Source organism: Pleurodeles waltl, chromosome 1_1 (genome assembly GCF_031143425.1).
Source record: "Pleurodeles waltl isolate 20211129_DDA chromosome 1_1, aPleWal1.hap1.20221129, whole genome shotgun sequence".
Taxonomy (NCBI): domain Eukaryota; kingdom Metazoa; phylum Chordata; class Amphibia; order Caudata; family Salamandridae; genus Pleurodeles; species Pleurodeles waltl.
In genome coordinates, this window is record NC_090436.1 from 283,652,846 (window position 1) to 283,676,527 (window position 23,682).

At 44.1% G+C, this 23,682-nt stretch overlaps 1 protein-coding gene across 1 annotated transcript in view; it reads left to right on the forward strand.

Annotated features, from left to right (window-relative positions):
- The first annotated feature begins 11,150 nt into the window (after positions 1-11,150).
- Positions 11,151-23,682, forward strand: part of ITGA2 (integrin subunit alpha 2) — a 475,911-nt gene continuing 463,379 nt past the window's right edge. The window contains exon 1 of the mRNA XM_069221707.1: positions 11,151-11,385. Within this exon, the coding sequence (XP_069077808.1) occupies positions 11,337-11,385 (49 nt within the window). The 5' untranslated portion in view covers positions 11,151-11,336. The remainder of the gene's footprint in view (positions 11,386-23,682) is intronic.

The window sequence follows — 23,682 nt, forward strand, 5'->3', positions numbered from 1 at the left end:
ATTTTGCTCAAATGTGTAAGAGCAAATTATATGCAAATAAGAGCAAAGTTATGAAGTCTGTAATTGTAATAGAGAATATTCCTGACGATGAGGGTGATTTACCAGAGGTAGTGTTGCAGATAGAGCAAGTAGGAAATGTGTCCGAGGACAGTCCATTTTGTGTGATTAAAATGGATGGTGAAAGCATCAAAGAAATGGCAGATTCAGGTGCAAGATACACGCTTATAAGAGAGGAACAGATGTCCAGATTTCCCGGTCATGTTGCTTATCCAACTGATATTAAAATGGTAGCTTAGGGGAACAAGCCCATAGAGTTGGAGGGTTAAATAAATGCTCAGTTGGAGTTTCAGGGAGTTTCAGGCAGCTAAAGTGTATTTTTCAACGGATGGTTCAAGTTTATTAGGATGGCCACAACAATAAGATTTGGGCATTAGGTTAGACCCCAATTATCCTGAGCAAGTATTAGGAGCTAAATTGGTGGTAAATTCAGCTGAGGAGCATTCCCAGTCTTCATTTGTTGATGAATTTAGAGGAAGTTTACTCTGATAAGTTAGGTCTATTAAAAGGTTTTACGCACAAGATTGTTTTAAAAAATAATGTTTGTCCCAAAGAACATAAATGAGAATAGTTCAGTTGACCATGAGAGAACCACTGTGACGAGAATTGGAAGATTTGTGTAGAAAAGGAGTGATGGAAGGGATTGAGGCATCGGAATGGTTGGCTCCGGTGGGGATTGCAAAAAAAAATAATGGTGATGTATGCTTGTGTGTTGATTTAAGGGATTTGAATTTTACCATTTGGGTTGACAGACACCCATTAACTAATATAAATGAAATGTTGGCCACATAAATTGAGCAAAGGTATTTTCAACATTAGATTTGTCTTTTGCATATCACCAGATATTATTGCACCCTGAGTCACGTCATTTGACATCTTTCATTAAACCGGAAGGAGCGTATAGATACAGACGTATGCCTTTTAGACTAGCGTCCAGAGCCACGGTTTTCCAGCGAGCTATGCATCATTTGTTGAAAGATATAGCATAGGTTACTTACTTCCATGATGATATTCTGGTTTTGGGTAATAATTTTGTGGAACATGATGAAGACTTACGTAATGTGTTGTGTGTGTTAAGAAAAATGGATTGACCATAAGAAAAGAAAACTGCAAAATCGGAGTGAGTGGTGTGGAATATCTGGGTCATTGGATTGACAAAAACGGTATCTCTCCAAAAATGAAATTAGTCGATGCAATCGAGAAAGCCCCTTCACCAGGACACAAGGACCAGTTGAGATATTTCTTAGGCTTAGCTGACTATTATTCTAGATGTATCCCTAATTTTGCAGACAAAACAAAAGATTTGAGGGAACTTATGTTGAAAGGAAGATTGAATGAGTGGGGTGAGAAGTGTGAACGAGAATTTCGTCTTTTAAAAAGATGCATAGCAACAGTTCCGGCTCTCAAGCCATTTGACATAAAGATACCATCATTACCAACAGAGATGCAAGCAATGTGGGTTTAGGAGCTGTAATGTTACAAAAGTGATCATCAGAGTGTATGCTTCCAGACCTTTGGGGCAGCAGAAAATAAGTATTCCACGATTGAAAGGGAAGCGTTAGCTTGTTTTCGGGTGTAAATTATTTCAGAAAGTTTGCTTGGGGAACAGAATTTAGAATTCAAACAGATCATAAACCCCATCGGCAGGAGGGTCTGAGAAAATATCACTAAGGATTGCTTGATGTGTGATCAGATTTTTAGAATTTAACTATGTGATGGAGTATGTGTCATGAGAGAAAAATGCTTTGGCAGATTATTTGTCATGGTTCTCTGCAGGTGATATAGGTGAGGAGGTCGAACAGGATGATGATGACATGATTGCAGTAGTCATGAAGATTAATGAGGGGAGAATTTCACATGAAGAATGGAGAAGGAGTGTGGAAAATGATGGTATGTTATTTGAAGTAATGAAGTACATGGCGGAGGGTTGGCCAGGGAAGGCAAACTTTTCCAATGATGTGGAGTGTTTCTACCGTATGGGTAGTGAGCTGTTGGTGGTAAATGGTGTTTTAGTGAGGGGTAATCAGTTGGTGGTACCAGCAGTTCTCAAAAACAAAATTGTAAGCTTGGCACATCAAGGACATATTGGGATGAGTGCCATTAAACAAAGTATTTGTGAGGAATATTGGTGGACAGGTTTTGACCCATTTATAAGAAATTGTATTCTGTGTCCCTGGAGTGATAAATCGCAAAAATTGTAGAAATATTCCCCAGTAATTCGTGACAAATCTGATGAGCCGTGGAATAAATTAGCTGTAGATTTTATGGGACCATTGTATACATTAGGCTCTCGTGCTAAATTTGCTTTAGTGGTTGTAGACTATTATTCTTGTTGGTCAGAAGGTAAACTTACAGATTGTATCACAGCAGAAGTGCTGGTAGAATTTTTAAATGAGCTCTGGGAAACAGAAGGTGTCCAGAGATCATAGTCACAGACAATGCTGTGCAATTTTTATAGGATACTATGAAGAGATTTCTGGAAATGTTTGATATTGAACATGTGCATACTTCTGTGTATTATCCTCAAAGTAATGGTTTGGTGGGGAGGTGGAACAGAATACTTAAGGAGGGTTTGCAACTAGTCATTACAAGTGGGATGGATTGGCGTAAAGCGTTGCGTGAATTGTTGTGGTCATATCATACGACTCTAAAAAGTGTGACTGCAAGATCTCCATTTAAGCTGATGAAAGGTCGAAATCCCAGAACTTTGTTGTCTAAGGGAGTAGAAAGGAAAGTCATAATACAGAGAGATAGCCAAGACAACAGTAGTTAAGACAATCGTAAAAAGAATGAAAGTTATAAGGTTGGAGAATGGGTTAGGGTTTTGAAGGGACATATAGTGAACAAGTGTATGTCAAAGTTTTCTAAACCTTTGGTGATGAAAAGGATAAACACGCATTCTTTATTATTAAGTGATGGAAATGTGTGGAATAAGAGTAACATTGTGAGATTACCGGATTGTATAAAACAAAGAGAAGATTTGTCAAGGAAAAAGGAACAAGAAATGGTAGACAAAACATTGTCTGAGAAAAGAGTGGTGCGTGGAACCTGAGGAGCTAATTTACCTTGGAGATCTGAAGATTATGTTTTGTATTAGTCAATGCATTATTTCACATGTTTCTGCGGATTACTATTATCACTTACATTCATATTATATTTATTTTTATGTATTGCATGTTATGCTCATAATAAGATGTTTATTGTTTATTATATTTTATTGTGTATAGATTGTGAGGGGGGGAAATGTGTTGTGTCCTCACTCTTTTTCATGGAGATTCCGATTCTGGAACCTCCGTGAAACAGAGACGGACAGTTGAAAGAAAAGCTATGCCCGGGCAATTATTAGAAACTAACTTTCTGAATAAAGGGGAAATAAAGATTACCTTTGGCTTACGATTTTGTTTCATCTGAGTTTATTTATATATTTAGGAGAGAGTGTGTGTGGGGGTTTAGGGTGTGTGCATGTGTTCAGATGTATTCACCTTCCCAGGTACCTGCATAGCAGCAATATTCACCAAGATGTTCTGTCATGGTCTACCCTTCGCTTATGGCCTTTGTCAGCTGGAACTGGAGGGTGACCTCGATTCTTGCAGGACCTGCTCTGACCAAGGCAAGGGTGGCCCTTTCCGGTAGCCATGGTGCAGCTGACAATGGTACATCAAAGGCAGTCCATGCCCTTCAGAACGAGACCCAGAGGATAAACCCCTAAGAGAAAAAACCTCTATGGCAGGAACTCCCTGGAACAGAAGAAAAGACACATGAAAAAAATATCAGACTTCCAAGTCAAGAAAAACAACTAGAACAAACAGGAATAAAGGCTGGAATCAGAAGAAAACAGCCGGAGCGTGATCACCACCAAAGGAAGTGTTGCAGTGCAAGGAGAACAAGAATCCAACAACTTAAATACACCTGAACAGGAAGTGACATGCAGGAAAAAGCAAGAACGCCATGTTAGATTGGGAAAAGACTGTAGAATGAGATGGATGAGGAAGCCATATTAGAAAGGGGACCAGATGCATGCAGAGAAGAAGACAAGAAGTAAGGCATGCTGGGAGAAAGAGAATATGGCCCCACTAGATAAAAGGAAAAAGAAAGAAAAAGGAAGAAGAAAGAAGAAGAGGCAATACACCAGGTATTGAGGGGTGGAAGGGGGCACCCTGTCCTAATGCTGAGGCCTTGGCGCACCCTGAACAGTACAAGGCCCGACACCCAATCTTGGCCATCGGATGATTTGCAGCAGGAAAAAAGGGCTGCGGATGGGAAATCAGACCGTGGACCACCAGCGGCCCGAACCGGTTCCCCGGCCCGGGCTGCGGAGGCCCGCGGCACAACAGTAGGTCCCCCCCGATCCCCGGGTTTGTCTGGATAAAGACGGAAAAAACAATAGACTAGAAGAGGAGCGTGAACAGAAGAGGCGTGATCCCAAAAACATTCGTTAAGAGGATAACCCTTCCAGTGAATGAGAAATTGCAGATGGTTTCAGAATATGCAAGAGTCACATATTTCCTGAACCTCATACTCAGGTACCTCATCCACCAAGAGAGGAGAGGGACAGGTGAATTGTCTATGAAAAGGATCAGGTCTATAGGGCTTCAGTTGAGACACGTGAAACACAGGATGTATTTTCCAAGTTCGAGGTAAACAAAGACAAAATGATACCGGATTGATTTTTTGGAGAATCAGGAAAGGTCCATAATAATGGGGTTTCAACTTGTTTTGTGACAGACAAAGGGGCACAGATTTGGAAGAAAGCCAGACCTTGTCTCTGACTTGATAAGATGGGGCATCACATTGTCTCTTATCAGCCATCTTTTTAATTTGTTGTTTGGTAGACAGAAGATTGGAATGTATGATAAGTTGGGTATTACGTAGCCGTCGAGTAAATGAGCTGAGTGCAAGAAGTGTAGATGATTCTTTTATGATAGCAGGAAAGGATTTGGGATGAAAACCATAAGAGCAAAAAAAGGAGTGACTTTTGAGGCACTATGTACTGTCTTGTTATATGAGAACTCAGCAATTGGTAAGTACATAGACCAGTTACTCTGAGTAGCATTGCAAATACAGTGTAAATATTGTTCAAGTCCTTGGTTCAGGCATTCCGTTTGTCCATTCGTCTGAGTATGATAACCAGATAATAAGGCCACATCGACGTGTAGGATTTTACAAAAGTATTTCCAAAAGAGTAAAAAATATTGGGGGCCACAGTCCGAAATATTGACTCGAGGGAGACCATGAAGGCGAAAGATCTCCTGTATAAAAAATTGACTTAATTCTTTTGCAGTGGGTAGTTTCTTTAATGCAGTAAAATGAGCCATCTTAGTAAATGAATGAACCGTGACCATTATATCAATTACGTGAAATCAGTTGATACCGTATGCCAAGGGGCTGGTGGAATGGGTAAGGGTTGAAGCAATCCTGCTGGTTTGTTACTGGGTATTTTAGTTTGAGCACAGATGGGACAAGAAGCCACATAACTCTTGGTGTCTTTCTTTAGCGTAGGCCACCAAAAGAAGCGAAGGAGTAGTTCTTCTGTGGCTTTGATACCAATGACCTGCAACAGGGGAATCGTGACACATTTGTAGTGCTTTCGTTTGGACTGTCTTTGAAGGGAGGAACAATGCATCTTTATGATAGTAATACCCCTTAACCTCGTGTAAATTTGGACGTACATTTTTCATTTCAAGTTCAGAGAACGTTGAATACTCAGACCGTACTTTATCAAGAAAGGACTGTACTAGTCCAATAATTCTATCTCATTCAATTAGTTTTTGTGTAGGGGGATCAATACTTTCAGGATAGCATTGTGACAAGGCATCTGCCAGAATATTTTGAGAACCCGGTATATAGGTTATATAGAAGTCAAATTGACTAAAAAAGAAAGTCCATCAGGCTTGGCGACTGTTCGGACATTGGAAGTTTCGTAGACAATGTAAATTTCAATGGTCTGTTCTTACTTCCAGTGGTTCCCTTGAACCTATAAGGAGTTGTCTCCATTCATTACAAGCTGTCTTTAAAGAGAGAAGATCTCGATCTAAAACTGAGTAATTACGCTCTGAATCAGACAATACATGAGACAGATAGAAAATCGGATGTTCTAATCCATCATTCCTTTGCCTTTGTAGCAATGCGGCTCCTATGGCTCTCTCTGAAGCATCAGTGACTACTATAAATTGCTTGGTGGTATCCAGATGCCGTAATATAGGAGCTTGTGGGAAGGCACGTTTTGTAATGCGGTTTCAGCACCTTCTGTCCAGACAAAACCGTTCTGTAAATTCTCTTTTTTAAGAGTTCATGTGATTTGGCTGCTTTGTTGGGCAAAATCTGCAATGAATTGATGCTAGAATTTGGCCAATCCTAAAAAACACTGGGTTTCTTTGATAGAAGAGGAGGATGGCGAGTCTAGGATGGCTTGAACCTTGTCTGGGTCCATAGAAATACCAACTTGACTAATATGATACCCTAAATATTTTACCTCAGTCTTGTCGAATTCACATTTTTGGGGTTACAAAATAGTTGGTGTTACCGGAGTCTTTCTAGAAAATGAAGTCATGCATGGTATGATGTTCTGGATGACTGGAATACATTAGGATATCCTCTTGGTATATAACTACTGTTGGATTTAAAAGACTGGAAAACAAGGAATCCATAAATCTTTGGAAAACAGAAGGAGCGTTGGTTTGACCATAGGGCATTACGCGATATTCATAATGACAAAAAGGTGTGTGAAACGTGGTTTTCCATTCATCACCTTCCTTTATTCGTAGAAGATGGTAGGCTCCCCTAAGATCTAACTTAGTAAATTTCTTTGCCCCTCTTACTGCTTCCAAAATATATTTTATAAGGGATAGTGGATACCGGTCCTTCATGGTGATCTTATTAAAAGTCTGTACAGGGGTGTAGATCCATCGTCTTCTTAGGTACAAAGAAGAGGGGAGCCCTAGTGGGTGAAGGAGAAGGTGCAATCAGACCACTCTGTAAATTTTCTTGTAGATATTCCTTGAGTATCTACTTCTCAGGTTCAGTAAGAGAGTACATTCTCCCAAAGGGTACAACAGCATCAAGTTCCAAGGGAATGGCACAGTCATATTCTCTATGTGGAGGAAGATCTGTTTTGGGGGTTTCTGAAACACATCTGCATACTCCAGATAATGACTGAGTACCCCTTGGACAGAGTTTATGGAACAACCTACTTCTCGTGGTTTTAATAGCATTCTCTTTGGTGACCAGTACATTCCTGATGAATAGCAGTGATGTTGGAAAAACTGAGAAGAGAGTGAAATAGTTCTGGTTTCCCAATTAATATAAGGATTATGCTGTGAACCAGGGTATTCCTAGAATGATTATATGATTAGATGAGGAGATCAGATCAAAAGAGACATATCCCTAATGTTTTCCAAAATCTAAACATAAGGTGGAGTAGTGTTGATGACAGGACCAGAAACTAAAAGGGATCCATCAACTGTATGAACCTGTTCTGTAATGTCCTTAGGTATTCAAGGATTTTTTGTTCCATAGCCCATGTCTCATCAAGATATATTCCACAGGCTCCACAGTCTAATAATGCCAACTTCCTTTCTTCCCGACCGTCCGGTAACTGAAATGTATTGGGTAAAAGAAAGAGGGACGTTGTCTCTTCTTTGGAGGAACAAATAGAAGGTATCTCAGAGAATCCCGTCCCCTCCCTTCTCATAGAGGACAGGAGTTGGCATTTCCCGAAGACCTCGCCGGATGAACTGGGCGTGCACGAAACAAATGACCAGAAGCACCACAATAAAGGCACAATCCTTTTAGTCGTCTATTTTCACGCTCACTAGCAGTAAAGGGATCACGAGCTGTGACTATTTGCATAGGTTCCTCCTCAGTAGCTCCTCTAAACTCAGGTCAAGTTTCTTTTGACCGGTGAATGATGGTACGTGGGTCCCTGAATGAGGTGGTCCATGATTCTTTCTTTTCTCCAACCTTCATTCATTGAGACGATATTCTATGGAGAGTGCTAAGTCCATTAAACCCTTTAAATCTTCTACTCTGACGAAATGTACTAGTTCGTCCTTTATTTCATCTCGAAGACCTCTATAAAAAAGGGTAACAAGAGTACGTTCTATCCAAGCAGTTTCTGCTGACAATTGTCTGAAGCGTGTGATATATTGTAGGACGTCCTGGTTACCCTGCTGGATGTCACATAAGGCTTTTTCTGCAAAAGACTCGAGTTCAGGATGTTCAAACATTTGCTTAAAGGCAGCAACAAAGGCCAGATAGTCAGACAACCGGGAATTATCTGTGGTGTGGCTACCAAAGCAGTCGCCCAAGCTAAAGCCGGACCAGATAGGTCACTGATGAGGTATCCTACTTTTGTCTTATCTTGCACAAACTGTCAGGGTCGAAATGCAAAATAGACTGTCAGGGCATCAAGGAATTCACGTAATTTGTTGGGATCCCCTGAAAAGTGTGGGGTGGTAGCAGAAACGGTGGGAACATCTGTTGTTCGAGAGACCAAGGCTTGTCGTAAAGCCACATTTTCAGTTCGTAGCTGTTGCAGTTCCTGGGCTTGCTGTTGGATGGTCAGGAGTAATGACTGGTTTGTTTCTGCAACAGCCGTCGGAGTGTCCTCCATAATGCTTGATAAAAACTGTTTTTTTTTCGGTGCTGAAATTTGTCACGGTCTACCATTCGCTTACAGCCTTTGTCAGCTGGAACTGGAGGGTGACCTTGATTCTTGCAGGTCCTGCTGTGGCCAAGGTAAGGGCAGCCCTTTCCGGTATCCAAGCTGGTGCGGATAATGGTACATCAAAGGCAGTCCGTGCCTTACAGAAGGAGTCTCAGTGGAAAAACCCCTAAGGGAAAAAACCTCTATGACAGGAACTCCCTGGAACCGAAGAAAAGACACGTGAAAAAATATCAGACTTCCAAGTCACGAAAAATAACTGGAAGAAAGCTGGAACAAACAGGAATAAAGGCTGGAATCGGAAGGAAACAACTGGAGCGTTATCACCACCAAAGGAGGTGTTGCAGCACAAGGAGAAGAAGAATCCAACTCCCTAAATACCCCTGAACAGGAAGTGACATGCAGGAAAAAGCAAGAACACCATGTTAGACTGGGAAAAGACTATAGAATGAGATAGATGAGGACGCCATATTAGAAAGGGAACCAGATGCATGCAGGGAAGAAGACAAGAAGAAAGGCATGCGGGAAGAAAGAGAATATGGCCCCACTAAAGAAAAGAAAAAAGGAAAAAGGAAGAAAAAGGAAGAAGAAGGAAGAAGATAGCCCAAAAAAGAGGCAAGACACCAGCTAAGTGAGGGGTGGGGAGGTGCCCACTCCTAATGCCAAGGCTGCGTCGCGCCCTGAACACGACGAGACCCGACACCCAATCCTAGCCTCCAACTATTTCAGGCCGGAACAAAGGGCCGCGGCGAGCCCTGCGGCACAACATATTCCTGATGGGAAACCTTCTTTCTCTTTCACCGTTTCACTTATTCACTTTTTCTTTTGACATTCTCTCTCTGCGTTTTTTTTCGTTCATTTTATCCAATTGCCCTTCTCCCAAACATCCCCTCTCTGACCTTCTCCATGTCTCTCTCTCTTCTAGTTTCATTCTGTCTCATTTATTGGGTATCCTGCTCTAGCCATATGACTCTTTTTCTTTGTCTATCCATCCTACTGATATCCAATATGCAAGATATACATAGGTCTTCTTAAAAATTACAATTGTTAAAGCTCCTCTCGATCCTTTCATGTAGGTTACAGGAAAATAAGTCTCATTGTGTTAAAATATTACATAACACGTTTTCCATCCAGGCGAAATGGCTCAAGAGTGATAATTACCGTACGTTTAGATGCTTTCATTCTGCTTCTAGCTGTTTGATACAGGTGAACAGACCTCTTGATTTATGGGTAAGCTCACATTATACCCCAAACTTACATTTTCTAGTTTTGAGAGTATTACTTTACTTTAGGGCAGGTCAATATTATGTGTTTATTGTGCCGTTACTGTGGTCGTTGCTTTGAAAGGGTGGCATCGCTGTATATGACTGGTCTGTCCTTTGCAGTAGATGTTTGATGACACCTGCAATGTAGTGTGCTTGGAAGGGTGAAGGGAGATGCTAGGTGCATTGTTACTTGGACACAGGTTATGTGTTGTTCCTTCCAAAAGATCACTGCTAAAAATAAGTTATGATGCTGAATACCTTTCTATCCCACTGCATGGTTCTAATATTTGAGGTGAAGGTAACAGAGCAGAAATTTCCAGATCACCAGGACACATTGTACACCCGTTGTGTGGGAGTACAGATGACAGGAATCTTCAAGGATATCGATGTAAAACGGAGACCATTGAGAGGACTTTGCATAAGTTATTGCCCTGACGTTATTATACAGTGACTCAATTGATAGTTAAAACATTACATGGTGACATTAGTCATTGTTAACCTCAAAAGCTGACAGTTACCATTTTATAAACCATACACTTTGACACTATCTGTGGTTGAAATTGTAGACACCGACACTGGCCATTATGTCATGAACTGACAAAAGACGTAGTTAAAAGCATTGGGGGAACTAATTATATAGTGCTGAGTGGAAACAAATAGAACCTGCCTGGTACTTACATGCTATTTTAAGAACCTTGCAAAAGAGGTTATTAGTTAAAGAATAACTACACACCTTTAGATGGAACTATGTAATTTCCATGGCACTAGATTTCAACACCTATGACGGTCTGTAAACAGTTTTTTTAATACATTTATATTTATTCGCATCGTTCAACACAAATATGTTGTTTTATGTCACTGCGACTCCAAGTTGGCTGCATTTTGTCATTTAGATGATTTGCACCCCGTTATAAAGCTGCTAATAGGACCTGTCACATTTCTGTGTGTTTAGAATCTCATCTTTTCCCTCACGTCGGGCTAGTGTTTCATTGTTGGTAGGTAAGTTTGCTGCCACGCCTTCTTGCACAAGGTACGGTGAGATCCGAGGAGTAAAGGTGTGTCAGAAGTGAGCAGGGGAGCAGGGTGGGGGAGGTGCGAGCGGACCTGCCTGCTGATTGGGAGGAAGCGCCGACCGCTGGTGTTCCTGTTGTAATCCGATGCCGCCTGCCTGACCCTCCCTGGCGGCAAGAGCAGAGGCACGCTCCCGACACTGCCGCAGCTGTGCGTTCACCACTGGTCTCCTCAGAACGCCGCCGCCGCGCAGGGCTCAAGCCTGCCTTTATCATCACAGACCTGAAGACGCACCCGTGAGCATCCACACCTTGGTTCGGTCTGAGGCTCAGCCTGCAGCGATGAGCGCGACAGGAAGAATCTGCCTGCCCCTGCTCGTCTGTATCCAAGGTACTGTAACTTGTCTGGGGTAATCGCATTTGCATCACTAATGTTCACAACATGCCTGGCAAGACTGATGTCCTAAAATGACAACTTTTGTAGCCATTATTTTTTCTGTTTGTGTGTTTTCTCACGCTCCATGCCTCTAAGTGATTGGCAGCATATAAAGCCAGCTCCTCCGTGCAGACTACTACTCTTGCAGAGTTGTCTTAATTAAGGAAGCTATATTGAACATAATTACCGGGCAGAAAAATAATCAATGGCACCACGATGGCTGGAGCATGAAATGTCACCAGGAACGAAAGGACGACTCCCCTGGTAGTAGCTGTTAAGTGTTTCGGGCAGCTTCCATTGGCACATGCCACTAGACTCCATTTTCACGTGTACCACACTGTGATGCGTCTGCGCGTTGCGCAGCGAGGCGATGTTCTGCTATCCATGACTTTTTAGCAGGGCCAACAAAGTGGCATTCCTCAGATAGTCCAGGGTCGATTTATTGGCCCAATCGCAGCTGAAGATTAGTTGCATGTCCATAAGTGTTTACAGATGTGCTTCTTAATGAAGCTCTTGTGGATGGTCAAAGGTCAGCATACCCCCTTTAGCACCACCCCTCCCTTTTCGGGCACTGGGGTGTAACTGTTCCAAGGCGTTGCCCTTTGCAGATAGAGTTCGTTCTTCAGAGCACGAAGTGCATCTATATGTCGGTTGTTACCCGACGAAATCATACCCATTTTGTCAACCTAAGGAAGGATGAAATGCTGAGTCGACCCATCCCGGTTCGAACCGTCACTATGAGGTCGAGCATGGATTCCTGGAATGCATGCATCAGTACACTTAGCGTCAGAACGGCTGTTATATCCAAGTTAATTTTCTTTGTAAAAACGCACATTGTTAATTAAATTGCTTCTAGGTGCTTTCGTGAGCAGCATCAGTGGTACGCGCGAGAAAAGGTTTGCCCTGAGCACTTATGGGATTTTATGCAGCATTCATTGCTGCCAGGGAGAGTTAGAACTCTAGCTTTTCCCGACGTGTGACTAGAGGGAAAAGAGTCTGTTATATCCATGTTAATGTTGTGTGTAAGGCGCACACTACATAATTCAATTGCTCCTATGTGCTTTTCTAAACAGCAACAGTATTAAGTAGGAGGGAGGTTTGCATTGAGGGCGCTTGTGTGATTTTTAGGTAGGCATTCATTGCGGATCGGCTTTGGTGGGTAAACTCTAGCTTTTAACGGTGTGTGGCTAACAGGTAATTGTCACTGTAGCAACATCATCCCTTCAAAGGTATCGTAACTCACCGGTTAATGGTCTATACGCATAACATCGCCAAAACGAGCTTTCCGTTCCACCCTGGGTTCAGAGTGTTAGAGTCAATGTAGATGTTTGGAGGAGTGCCATTCACAAAGTGCGCCCTTCAAAGCTCATCTCCTCTGCTTTTACATTGGTTCTATAGGACGTTGGCTTGGTCTAATCCGAATGGACAGATGATTGGTGGAATGTAACTTTTTTTGCAGATATATGGGTCTGGAGCCTTCAACACTCTTTTTACCTTTAATTTATATATTGAAAGAGAATACTTGGAAAGTTGCAACTTGTATAGCTTAAAGGGAAGCGATGATGGTATATATGTGAGAGGCAAACATTCAACAATGTAGCTCTAAACATTAAGGGGGTCATTCTTACTTTGGCGGGCGGCGGAGGCCGCCCGCCAAAGTAACCCCGTCAGAACACCGCACCGCGGTCGAAAGACCGCTGCGGTGATTCTGAGATTTGTCCTGGGCTGGCGGGCGGCCGCCAAAAGGCCGCCCGCCAGCCCAGGGCAAATCAACCTTCCCACGAGGACGCCGGCTCGGAATTGAGCCGGCGTAGTAGGAAGGTGCGACGGGTGCAGTGGCACCCGTCGCGTATTTCAGTGTCTGCATAGCAGACACTGAAATACTTTGCGGGGCCCTCTTACGGGGGCCCCTGCAGTGCCCATGCCATTGGCATGGGCACTGCAGGGGCCCCCAGGGGCCCCACGGCACCCCCTACCGCCATCCTGTTCATGGCGGGTTTCCCGCCATGAACAGGATGGCGGTAGGGGGTGTCTGAATCCCCATGGCGGCGGAGCGCGCTCCGCCGCCATGGAGGATTCAGAAGGGCAGCGGTAAACCGGCGGGTGACCGCCGGTTTACCCTTTCTGACCGCGGCTGAACCGCCGCGGTCAGAATGCCCTTCGGAGCACCGCCGGTCTGTCGGCGGTGCTCCCGTGGCCGGTGACCCTGGCGGTCACCGGCCGCCAGGGTCAGAATCAGGCCCTAAGTATAAAGGATACATCACCCGCAGGGTCTTCTGAAGGTGTGCCACAGTTGTGTTGCTGATGAATTTCCGGATCTCAAAATGGCACGTTCGTGTCACAAAATCCTCCTGTAGAAAAGGTGGGTGATCATAGTATAGCAGTGGGCATGCTACCAGGAGGGCGGCCATGCATGTTTGAAGATCTGAGAGGTGGACTGTGTGTGTGTGTGGGGGGGGGGGGGGGAGGGGCATCTGCCCGAGAATCAGAGATGTGCTCCGATCATAGCACAGAAAGCAATACGCACATATCCATAGGTGAGGCGCCCTGTCATGCACTCGTGTACCTTGTGCGTTTTCATGAGCCCAGGTAGCTCCATGTGGAGAGACATGTAGCCACATCTTCAGATCCACACTCATCTTCTCAACAAACTGATAAGTTGTAGGGTCAGTAAATGGATTATGTGCCATGAGGTATGGAGCAGCTACATACCTTGGCTCAGGAATGTTGGAAAACCTCAGTGTCTTGAGAAAGGCCAAGTGGTCATGGACATTACTTATGAAAGCAGAAAGCAACTTCCAAAACATTGCAGTCGAACAAGATAGAGCCTCTAAAGGTTTATTGGATGCTTAGACGTCATTTTGGGGTGCATCATTGAGCTGAGTGTTTTGGGGCGAAATGTACAACGTACATCTGGAGGAAGCGGTGTTCTATTCCAAGTTGAATGGTATGGATTTAGCAGCGCTATAACCTGCGGTAGAATAAATACCACTGGCGGCACTTTAGAAATCATTCGACTAGATGTAGAAAAAGGTGTCAGATCGCAGAGTGACGCGTCCACCCTGCGTCATCTGCCGTGAAGGAAATACTAACGGAATGCGGAAGCGGACACAAGCAGCCAGCCGTGATATAGTTAACGTCCGGGAAATGATGTTCCTGTATTAACATAAGACACCATGTAAACCTCTGAATTTCCCTTCACCAAGCCCTATTTAAAAGCAACTGTGGTCGCCTTCATGAGTAAGCCATTAACAAGAACGGGCGGAGGCGGCGCGGGAGCGGTGCACGTGCTTGTGTATCAACACTTCCGTCTGCACAGGAGCTGTCCATGCTTGTCCTCGCAGCGGCTGAGCATGAAGAGTGTGCCAGTGGAATGTGTGGCTGCCGGGCATGCAGTTCGAAGGAGCAGCAGTAAAGAGCTCATTTACTTAATTCAGCAATGGCAAGACCAGGGCACCCTCAAGAGTTTTTAGTTCGGAAACAGAAAGCCCTCCTCTGTCTCTTTTTATCCAATGGAGCTGTGCGCTGTGTACCTTCATCAGCTGTTCATCAATTCTTACCCCGGCAGCTGAGCGCTATCTCTTAATGCTTTTGCCTTTTATTGTCTAAGAAGTTGTTGTTGTTTGACTTAATGTTGTGTTTTTAAAACATTTTCAGTTAAATTAGTCTTTTTTTAAAGGACCTTACCCTTTATTTAACCCTTGGGGTAGCTTCATGCCGTGGTAGCTTTAATTTTGATTCTATACATTTTTCTGACCACGCTGAAATTGCATCAACACCCGCTATACACAGTTTGCAAATGAACAACAGCACTATTTTAGGCGAGTTTATCATAAAGCTCTTTCACCCGATTTTTTGTGCACTGATCTTTTCAATTCCCACCAGAATAACACATTAAGAAAATATTTTACATACATGCCTGTCTCACTTTGGAAATTGTGATTTTGTACGATGCCTGTTTATTGGGGATCTTCTCAATCCAGGGGGTTACAAAACAAGGATAAATTGTGCATTTCTGAAGGCAGCATTTCCTTTGAAAGCCCAACTTCAACAATAAGAATCCTATCAACTGAGCATGAAACAGTGTTTGAGGATATTAGGAACTCACAGATGTGCGCCAATCGAACCAGCACACGGTTGACAAAGTCCAGGTAAAGCACATGTGTAAATCCCCCATAGCAAGGCAACGCTCGAGAGATTATGCCCACACGTAACACACCCTTCAGAATACATTACCACTCAGCGCTCTCATACATCTGGCATCCATATGATGTCAGACACAGACATGACCAATTCTGCCATGAAATGAACAAGCCACTTTGCAGCACAAGTGTAAACACTACGGACCATATTTCTCATAGTGTTGCATTACCCTTGCGCCATGCAAGGGGGTGCAAAGGTGACGCATTACTTAAATCAGATTTATCAACTCATGCCATGCCACCTTGCGTTGCCATGCATGGCTTGATAAATCTGGAGTAATGCAAAGCAGTGCAGATTGCTGCCTTGCGTAACTCTGCCCCAAGGAGGCATTCCATGGGTGGAGTGTAGTTTTTCCAAAATCCATCCACCCATGGATTTTGGCACATTCCCAAATTTACCATTAGTGGTAGACCTCGGAATGCATCAAAATGCTATGCCTCCCCAGGGAGGCGTACCAAGGAGAAATATATTTATTTCTCCTCGTATTTTCCTCTATGTGTGTTGCATTTTGCATCACACTTAGGAGGGAAAATTCCTCTCAGGATTGTTTTTGAGCAGAAAGGTGTCCCTTCCTGCACAAAAATAATTCTGCCTGCAATGTAGACATCCTTACAACATGACACAAGGGTGCCTGTGTTGGCGATAGGCGGCCAAAAGTGCACCAGCGCAAGAAAATGGCAGCAATGTGCCTATATGATGTTAAATATGGTGCATTCCTGCCCTTTGCCTTTCACGCAGCACAGCTCAGCAAGGGGGCTTGCTGGTTGCACTGCATGTAAGTTTGATAAATATGCCCACAAATGAGCAAGGGTGAATACAGGAATACCGCAGCATCTCCAAAATAGTGAAACAAAGCTACCCACCCACGCAACATGTTGCACTTACAAAAAATGATTTCCACTTCCCCATACACAAGAAAACTTTCCAGAAACATGCCCATATCATGACAATAAACATTGACAAATCTACTAGACCTAGCTATCTTGTAAGTGAAAGTTCCCTTTTGTTAAGTGGCAAATCTGTGTCTCTGACTTCGTGCATAGATGAAGAGGTGAGTGCATGAACGTCATTTATGCGTTACCAGGGGTCGCAGCTGGGAGCTCTGGCTTGCCCTTTGCTACCTCTGGCACTGCCTTTGTCACCACTGACCTCAGAGGTGGCAAATTCTGTGCCAGGAGCACAGTGCAGGTTGTCCTTCACTTGGGTCTTCCCTCTCTTTGTTTTCGATCAATTTTTATATCACACTTGTAGTGATTAATAAAAATGTATTCACTATTAGTGTAATAAAAATGGAGTACAATTAGCTGGAATATGCCCTTCCATGGCAGCTGAGGTAAGTAAAAAATGCTTTTAAATATATGTGGTGTGCATGCTTGCTGGTGAGAGTTTGTTTATGTAAGAGAGTGTGTTTAAGTGTGAATGTGTGTGTATGTGTAAGTATGTGTGTGTGAGTGGAAGTGGAGGTCAAAGAGCATGTGATGCAAAACTCCAACTGATATCGCATCCAGCACAGAGGACAGTCCGCAACCCGAAATGCATACAAAGATATTGGAGAAAGCACACTTAGCTGCCCCAAAAACCTCAGAAATGGACACTCATTTCACCTCCGGGTGGACCTCCCCTGAAGCCCTACAGGATGAGGAAACCCATACAAATAATGGGCTAGACAAAGCAACTGCTGTATCCAGCTACTGATGGACAAAGAGGAAGCCCGATCAACCCGATTGGAGGCTCCAAAAGAAACATAGAAGGAATCTGTCTGTCTAAAGTAGGGAGTCCAATCAAGCTAGAGCCTTCAAGCCATTTTAACATCCCACAAAGACCACTGAACCTCAGAGGACCGAGTCTCAGCACAAAGAAACAGAAGAAACACTCCTCAGACCATATGAAATTTGATGCCACATTCAGTACAAAGGGAGAATCCCTATAAAGAACCACACCATCATCTGCGATCTTCTGCTTTCCATGGCCACCAGATACACAACACTGAAAGCGAGAAATATAACATCCATCAACTCCAAAGATGCAAATGGAGGGGAAACTGAGGATTGAAAAACCAAAGACAAAGCCCACAGAGGAAACTAAGGCATCACTAGAGGGCGGAAAAGAGGAAAGTTGTGCAACAAATGTGACATCAAAGCATCCATTACAGACAAGCCCCCCCAAGGGGATCTAAGAGCCGGGACAGTTTCCCACTGGGCTAGCAGGAGAGAAACCACCATACATTTCTCAAACCCGTCCCACAAAAACTGCAGCACATCATATAGGAGACAGTCAAACAGGACCAGCTGGAGGGGCTTACACCAAATGTTGAAAAACCACCCCACTGCTGCACATATGAAATCAAAGTTTATGGGTCCCAGGACAGCTGAATAGCCTCAGCAAAATGATGGGGCAGTCCCTTATTCACTAACCACATCTTCACACTTCCAAACCGAGAGACAGTGCCTCTGCAAGGACAGGAAAGAGGATGACCTGAGAGAGGAGGGATTAAAAAGAAACATCCATGGACCCTGGATCACCAAAAACTGGAGCCTAGGAAACCATGAGAGCCTGGGCTAAAAAGGCAGCACGCCCTACCATCACTTCTGCTTCTCCAGCAATCCTGTCAGCAACAAGTTAATGAGAAGAACCAGTGGAAATGCAGCTGGAAAAGCTGATTCAACCATAAACGGGTTAATGCATTCTCCCCCACACCCAAGGCTTCCTCCTGCTGACTGTGAAAACAGATCCTGGGTATTAGCACATTGAGCCAGGAAGCAAAGAGGTCCAGAAAGGGCATTCCAAACCTCTTGCACAGCCGAAGAAAGACAACCCTTGGTAGAGACATTTTCTGGGAAGGAAGAAAGAGCTGACTGAGAAAATTCACTACCCTATTTTGCACTCCTCTGAGGTGGACTGCCCCAGAGACCGCAAGTGAACCTCCTCCTAATGAGAACAGCAGAGTAGCTGCAGCATCCAGGGAACTAGACTAGAGCCGTAGCCAGGTTGCCTGATCGGACCACCACATTGCAACCCACAAGAAGTTGGTTGAACCCCAGCAATGCCCTGTAAGCAACCATGAGTTCAAACCAATTTAAGGAACACCTGCTATCCCGCAGGGACCATTGTGCCTACAGCAGCCTGTCCCCCAATGCAGAACCCCAACCAATGGAGCTGGCATCTGCTGCAGTGCCATGCCTGTGGAGGGAGACACTGGAAGAGGCCACCACCTCAGGAGGGAGCTCAGTGATCCCTGCAGACACTGGAACCACACCGTCGAAGTCCCCTGACTTTGGGCTCAGAATGAATGAAGATGAGACCACAGAGGACCAAGAAGAAACCAAGCCCAGTGAAGCTGTGAAAACAGCCGCTTCCATGTATCCCAGCAATCTCAACCTTCGACGAACAGAAAAGGGACTGGAAACCAATTGTACCCAAGTAAAGAGACAGCAAGATTGCAGCCCTGGTAGCTGCAAGGAAGACCCTGTTTAGAACCGTATTGAACCTGGCTCCTGCAAAAGTTAAAGTTTAGTCAGGGCACTAGTCTTACCACACAAGGGGATGACTGCACTGCACAAGCCCCTCCAGACAGTGCTATGGCCAAAAATACATCAAAGGAGATGACAGTCATGTATTCCATCAGGCCAACAACCCTGAACAACAGATGCATCATCCATAGACCTGAAATCAAGGACAGGGACACAGATTATCCCATATATCCCAGCTCTCAGAGCCAGACATTAACCAGAATATACCTGACTCATGGCAGCATCAATCTATTAGTCCACCTGAACTCTGAAGACTGCAGCACCTGACCAGAAGTTCTCTCGACTGAAAGGGCCAGAAAAGCATCAACAGGGAATGAAGACAGAAGATCCCCACGCATCTCCTGCAACCGATACAACTTTGCCATACTTCTAAGCAGAAGGATCTTGTCTAGATCCTTCCACACCTCTTCAGGACCACATATATGAAAGGATGAACAGGAATATCCAGGGGAGCTATACTCCAGGATTGGCATAGGAGTAACCCCACAGAACTGACCACAACCTCATCCCCAGAAAATCCATGTTAGCCTGAACATGGGTGATCACTCTCAGGCCACAATTTAGTAGTAATGTACTTGCCCTTATGCTCCACTGCTCCCAGAACCTCCACCTCAACCCAGAGTACTGATAGGAAGAAGAGGAAGAAGCAGAGGATGTCTCCACATGCCTCTTCTTCTTAGCATGCGTGCCCATTGCAAAAACCATCAGAAACACCAACAGTCATGCCCAAATTCATGTTACTGCCAAAGAATCTGGAAAACAGCTATGCAGTACTCACCCGATTGCCAGTCTGTGAGGCTTTCCCCTTAATGCAGCAATGACAGGGGAAAGCTCAGACTAACACTCTCCCTTTAGCGCGCCTGTGCTCACTTCAACCCGGAATCAAGCGCCTGTGATAAGACTGCCTTGCGGGAAACTCAACTGTAAAAACATCAAGCCAGTGTTGCTACCAAACTTCCTTAAGTACCTATGCTTCTCCCTGCAAGCCCAGCAGACAGGCAGAGAGACATGCAATCCTGCTGGCCGACACCCCACCCTGCTGTAATGCCAGCCAGCCAAGAACACTGCCCATAAGCAACAGCAGATACCTCAATTTACTTTCAAAACCACTATGTGATACTCACCTGATCACTGGTATAAGAAGCACTCCCATCATGTCGACACAATGCCATGAAAGCAGAAATGACTCGCACACATGCACACTCTTGCACAGGTGAGCATGTGCAGAATGAAACCTGGAAACTAAGCGCCGAAACTCCTCTACTACACCAGTGATCCATTGCCAAAAAAGCAAAACAACCTGGCACATAGACACCGCACGCCTCCCCACAAACTCTACAGGAAGAGAGGTGCAAATCCTTCTGGCCGACAGCCCCGCCTGGCTGGAATGCCAGCCGGCGATGACTGTAACCCGTGGATTGCCAAAGCCGTACAGGAGCAACTCCCATTCCATCCTCTCATTATCCTGTCGGCAGACAGAAAATAAAACATAAGGAATGCTGGGTAGGTACTGCTTAGGTATCCTCCAGTGGGAGCGGGTGGGCCAGTATATAGCAGTATACCTCTATTCTCTTTTTTCTGCTGATGAGATAGGTAATCTCACCTGTGATAAAGGAGATGAGGATAAGGGAGACCTGGGGATAATGGCTGTATAATGGGTGAGGGCATGGATGGGTGAATGTCTGTATTCAGATAGGTTACAGCAAATGTACAGACTCAAACGTCAAATAGAAGTAGAAATAACATTATAAACATGTTATTAATTAATTAGTTAATGCCAGTGCAAGCATTACACCCGGGCAGGGTAAAATGATAAAAGTGGCAACAGCATGTCAAGAATTACCTCCATTAAGCATGTTTCGATTTGCCCTGTCACTCAGTAATCCTTGGTGCATACTGAGATTTGTATTGCCATTCCTTAAACGAAACTGCATTTTGAGCTGTGCTCATCACTAAATGATCTTTTGTGTATGTTCCCATTTTCCACATGTTCAGACTGCACCATCTTTCCTCTATGCAAACTGCCTCTGTGCAAACTGTTTACCCATAGAGAGGTTTACTGAATAATGTTTAGGTTACACCTGCAAGACATTATAAACTGCCTGGCTGTTAAAGACCTTTTGTGGACTATACGAAAAATAGTGTTCTTTGGGCCCGCTCATTGCTTCCGGTGGTTGGGTTTATTGTCACTATTATTTATTTATTCTTTTTTACTGGCTTCCTTTGCTTTTCTTGTGTTTGTTCCTCGCCCGGAGCATAGCCTATATGCCATTCTTTTGATTGGCTAACTTGTATCCTTCCACTGCTCTCATTTAAGGAACTACTGTTTCTTTTGTCTTTAGCACTCTATGAGAATGTGTGTTTTCCAGCTGTCTCCATTGTGTGCTGCTTCACCTCCTGTACATGCCGCCCCATGCTCTGTTTTGCTCCCCCTCATTCCACTTCCTCTCTCCCTCATGTGCTGCTTTCCTATTAGATGCCAAAACCCAATCTCGCATGCTCCGTGTTGCTCCCTTCACCTCCCCCCAGCTTTCTTCTTTCAATTTTTAGTTCCCGCATGCCCGATGCGGCCACTACCCACCACCCTTTGCTTCATCAGCCTTGCTCCTTCCCCTTCTTCATTGCTCTCATTCCCTTCACTTTCCTTAAAATTCCCAATTTTTTGGAGTGTTTTTCTAAGTTTTTTTGGATGGCTTTGAATTTGCTGCCAAATTACTCTGCTTTAAGAAATGCATTTTTGCACAGCAAATTTTTTTTTTTTACCCCTCCAAGTGGTGTCTGCCATCTTGGATTGGTAAATAAAATAATAAATAAAATAGCCACGCTTCAGTCAGTAAGTGGGCGTCTGCCCTATTACATATACGTGTGGATATGCCATTATGCATGTGCAGGCATAATGAATACACACCTTACATCATGATGCGTATGCACTAATTTCATGCTGATGCTCTACATCATTGGAAAAAACATTTTGCATTTGTTTTTTGCTGATTCTGCAGGCATCAGAAAAAACATTGGCGAAGCCTATGGGTCACAAAGGCCGGCCAATTGGCTTTGCCAATGTTTATTTTTCGTCTGGTAAATGGATTTATTTTATTTACTAATTGATAGTAACTACTGGACAGACATGATGATTAGTGCTGTGAATGGTCAATGCTTAAGGAGACTTGGGAAGTTTTGGGGTGGCTGAAATGGATCTTTCTACTACACCTACAGTGTGCTCCCAATTACTTTGTTTGCTGTTTTGCCCACCTCAGTACTGGCTCTCTGGATACAAATGCCAACAGAATAATGCCATAGCTGCAGGGAACGAATTCATTTGTTTCAGTCTGGGATACGTTACCATAGCAACACAGTGCTGGTTGGCTGCAGATGCCGTCCGAGGCTTCCAAAAGGTGGGCCAAATTACGACTCCCTCCATGGCGCTGCTCGAGGTGCATACCGTGACTCCAGTTCCCGGACTGCTCTGCAGGCGCACCTAGCACTCATGCAGCCCTGATCTGCCTCATTATCGCAAAGCTACACGCACAGCTTAAAGCACTGTCGGATGTCCTGCTAAGCTGATTCGGGGATTTCAATGACAGGCCCCTTTTTCAGTCAGTGCTGCAAAATGTAAAACTTCACAATAATCCCGTGGGTTGCTCCGAACACGAAGGAAACCTAAATAAACAAACATTGGCAAAGCCAAGAGGTTTCGCCAATGTGAGGTCTACTGGCGTTGTCAGTGTCTTTTAGCCATCTTGCACGGCTGCTGTTCAGCATGGCTGAAAGTCAGGGGAACAAAATCACGATGACGCGGCCAACGCTGGCCATGTCATAGCGCCTTTCTTGTCTCGCAGGAGGGTCAGGATAAGCTGCTCAACCCAGGACTCAGTGGAAGCAACATAACCAACCCGGTTGGAAGAAGAGCTGAAACAGCAAGAGAGTGTAAGGGTTATGGCCAGAGTTGCTGAATTTGAACATGAGGAAAGAGGTTTGAGTCTTGGCGTGGGTACAAAAACATCCTCATTCCTACAAAATAAATGTCACCTTGTGTAATGCAACTGATGCACATGAAAAGCACTCCAAAACCTAGTTCTCCCTATACCAAAGTGCATTTATTAGTACTACAATAATACTATTAAAGTCAAAAAAATATTATTAACAAACCTGCAAGTGTAACTCTCCACCTCAACCTCCCGTGTCTTTCTATATGTTTAAACCTGGGTGAGACTTAGGGTAGTGACTTTGAAAAAGAGGCATACTAACTGCTAAATGGGAAGGTTTTAGGGAAGGTCATGGAGGGAGTATCTTAGAAAAAGGGACATACTTACTACAAAGTGGAAGAGGTTTAGGGAAAACATAGGGAGGGGTTTGCAGAGGGATAGACACCCATGTACAAAATATTAAGCACATTGCTATTTACAAACTGCACAATTACTGCAGACAGAAAGGGACCCAAACCAGCAGTGAATTACTTCAGCCCTGAGTGTAGAACCACACACGGCTAACCACTATTACAGCAACACCTTCAAATAGA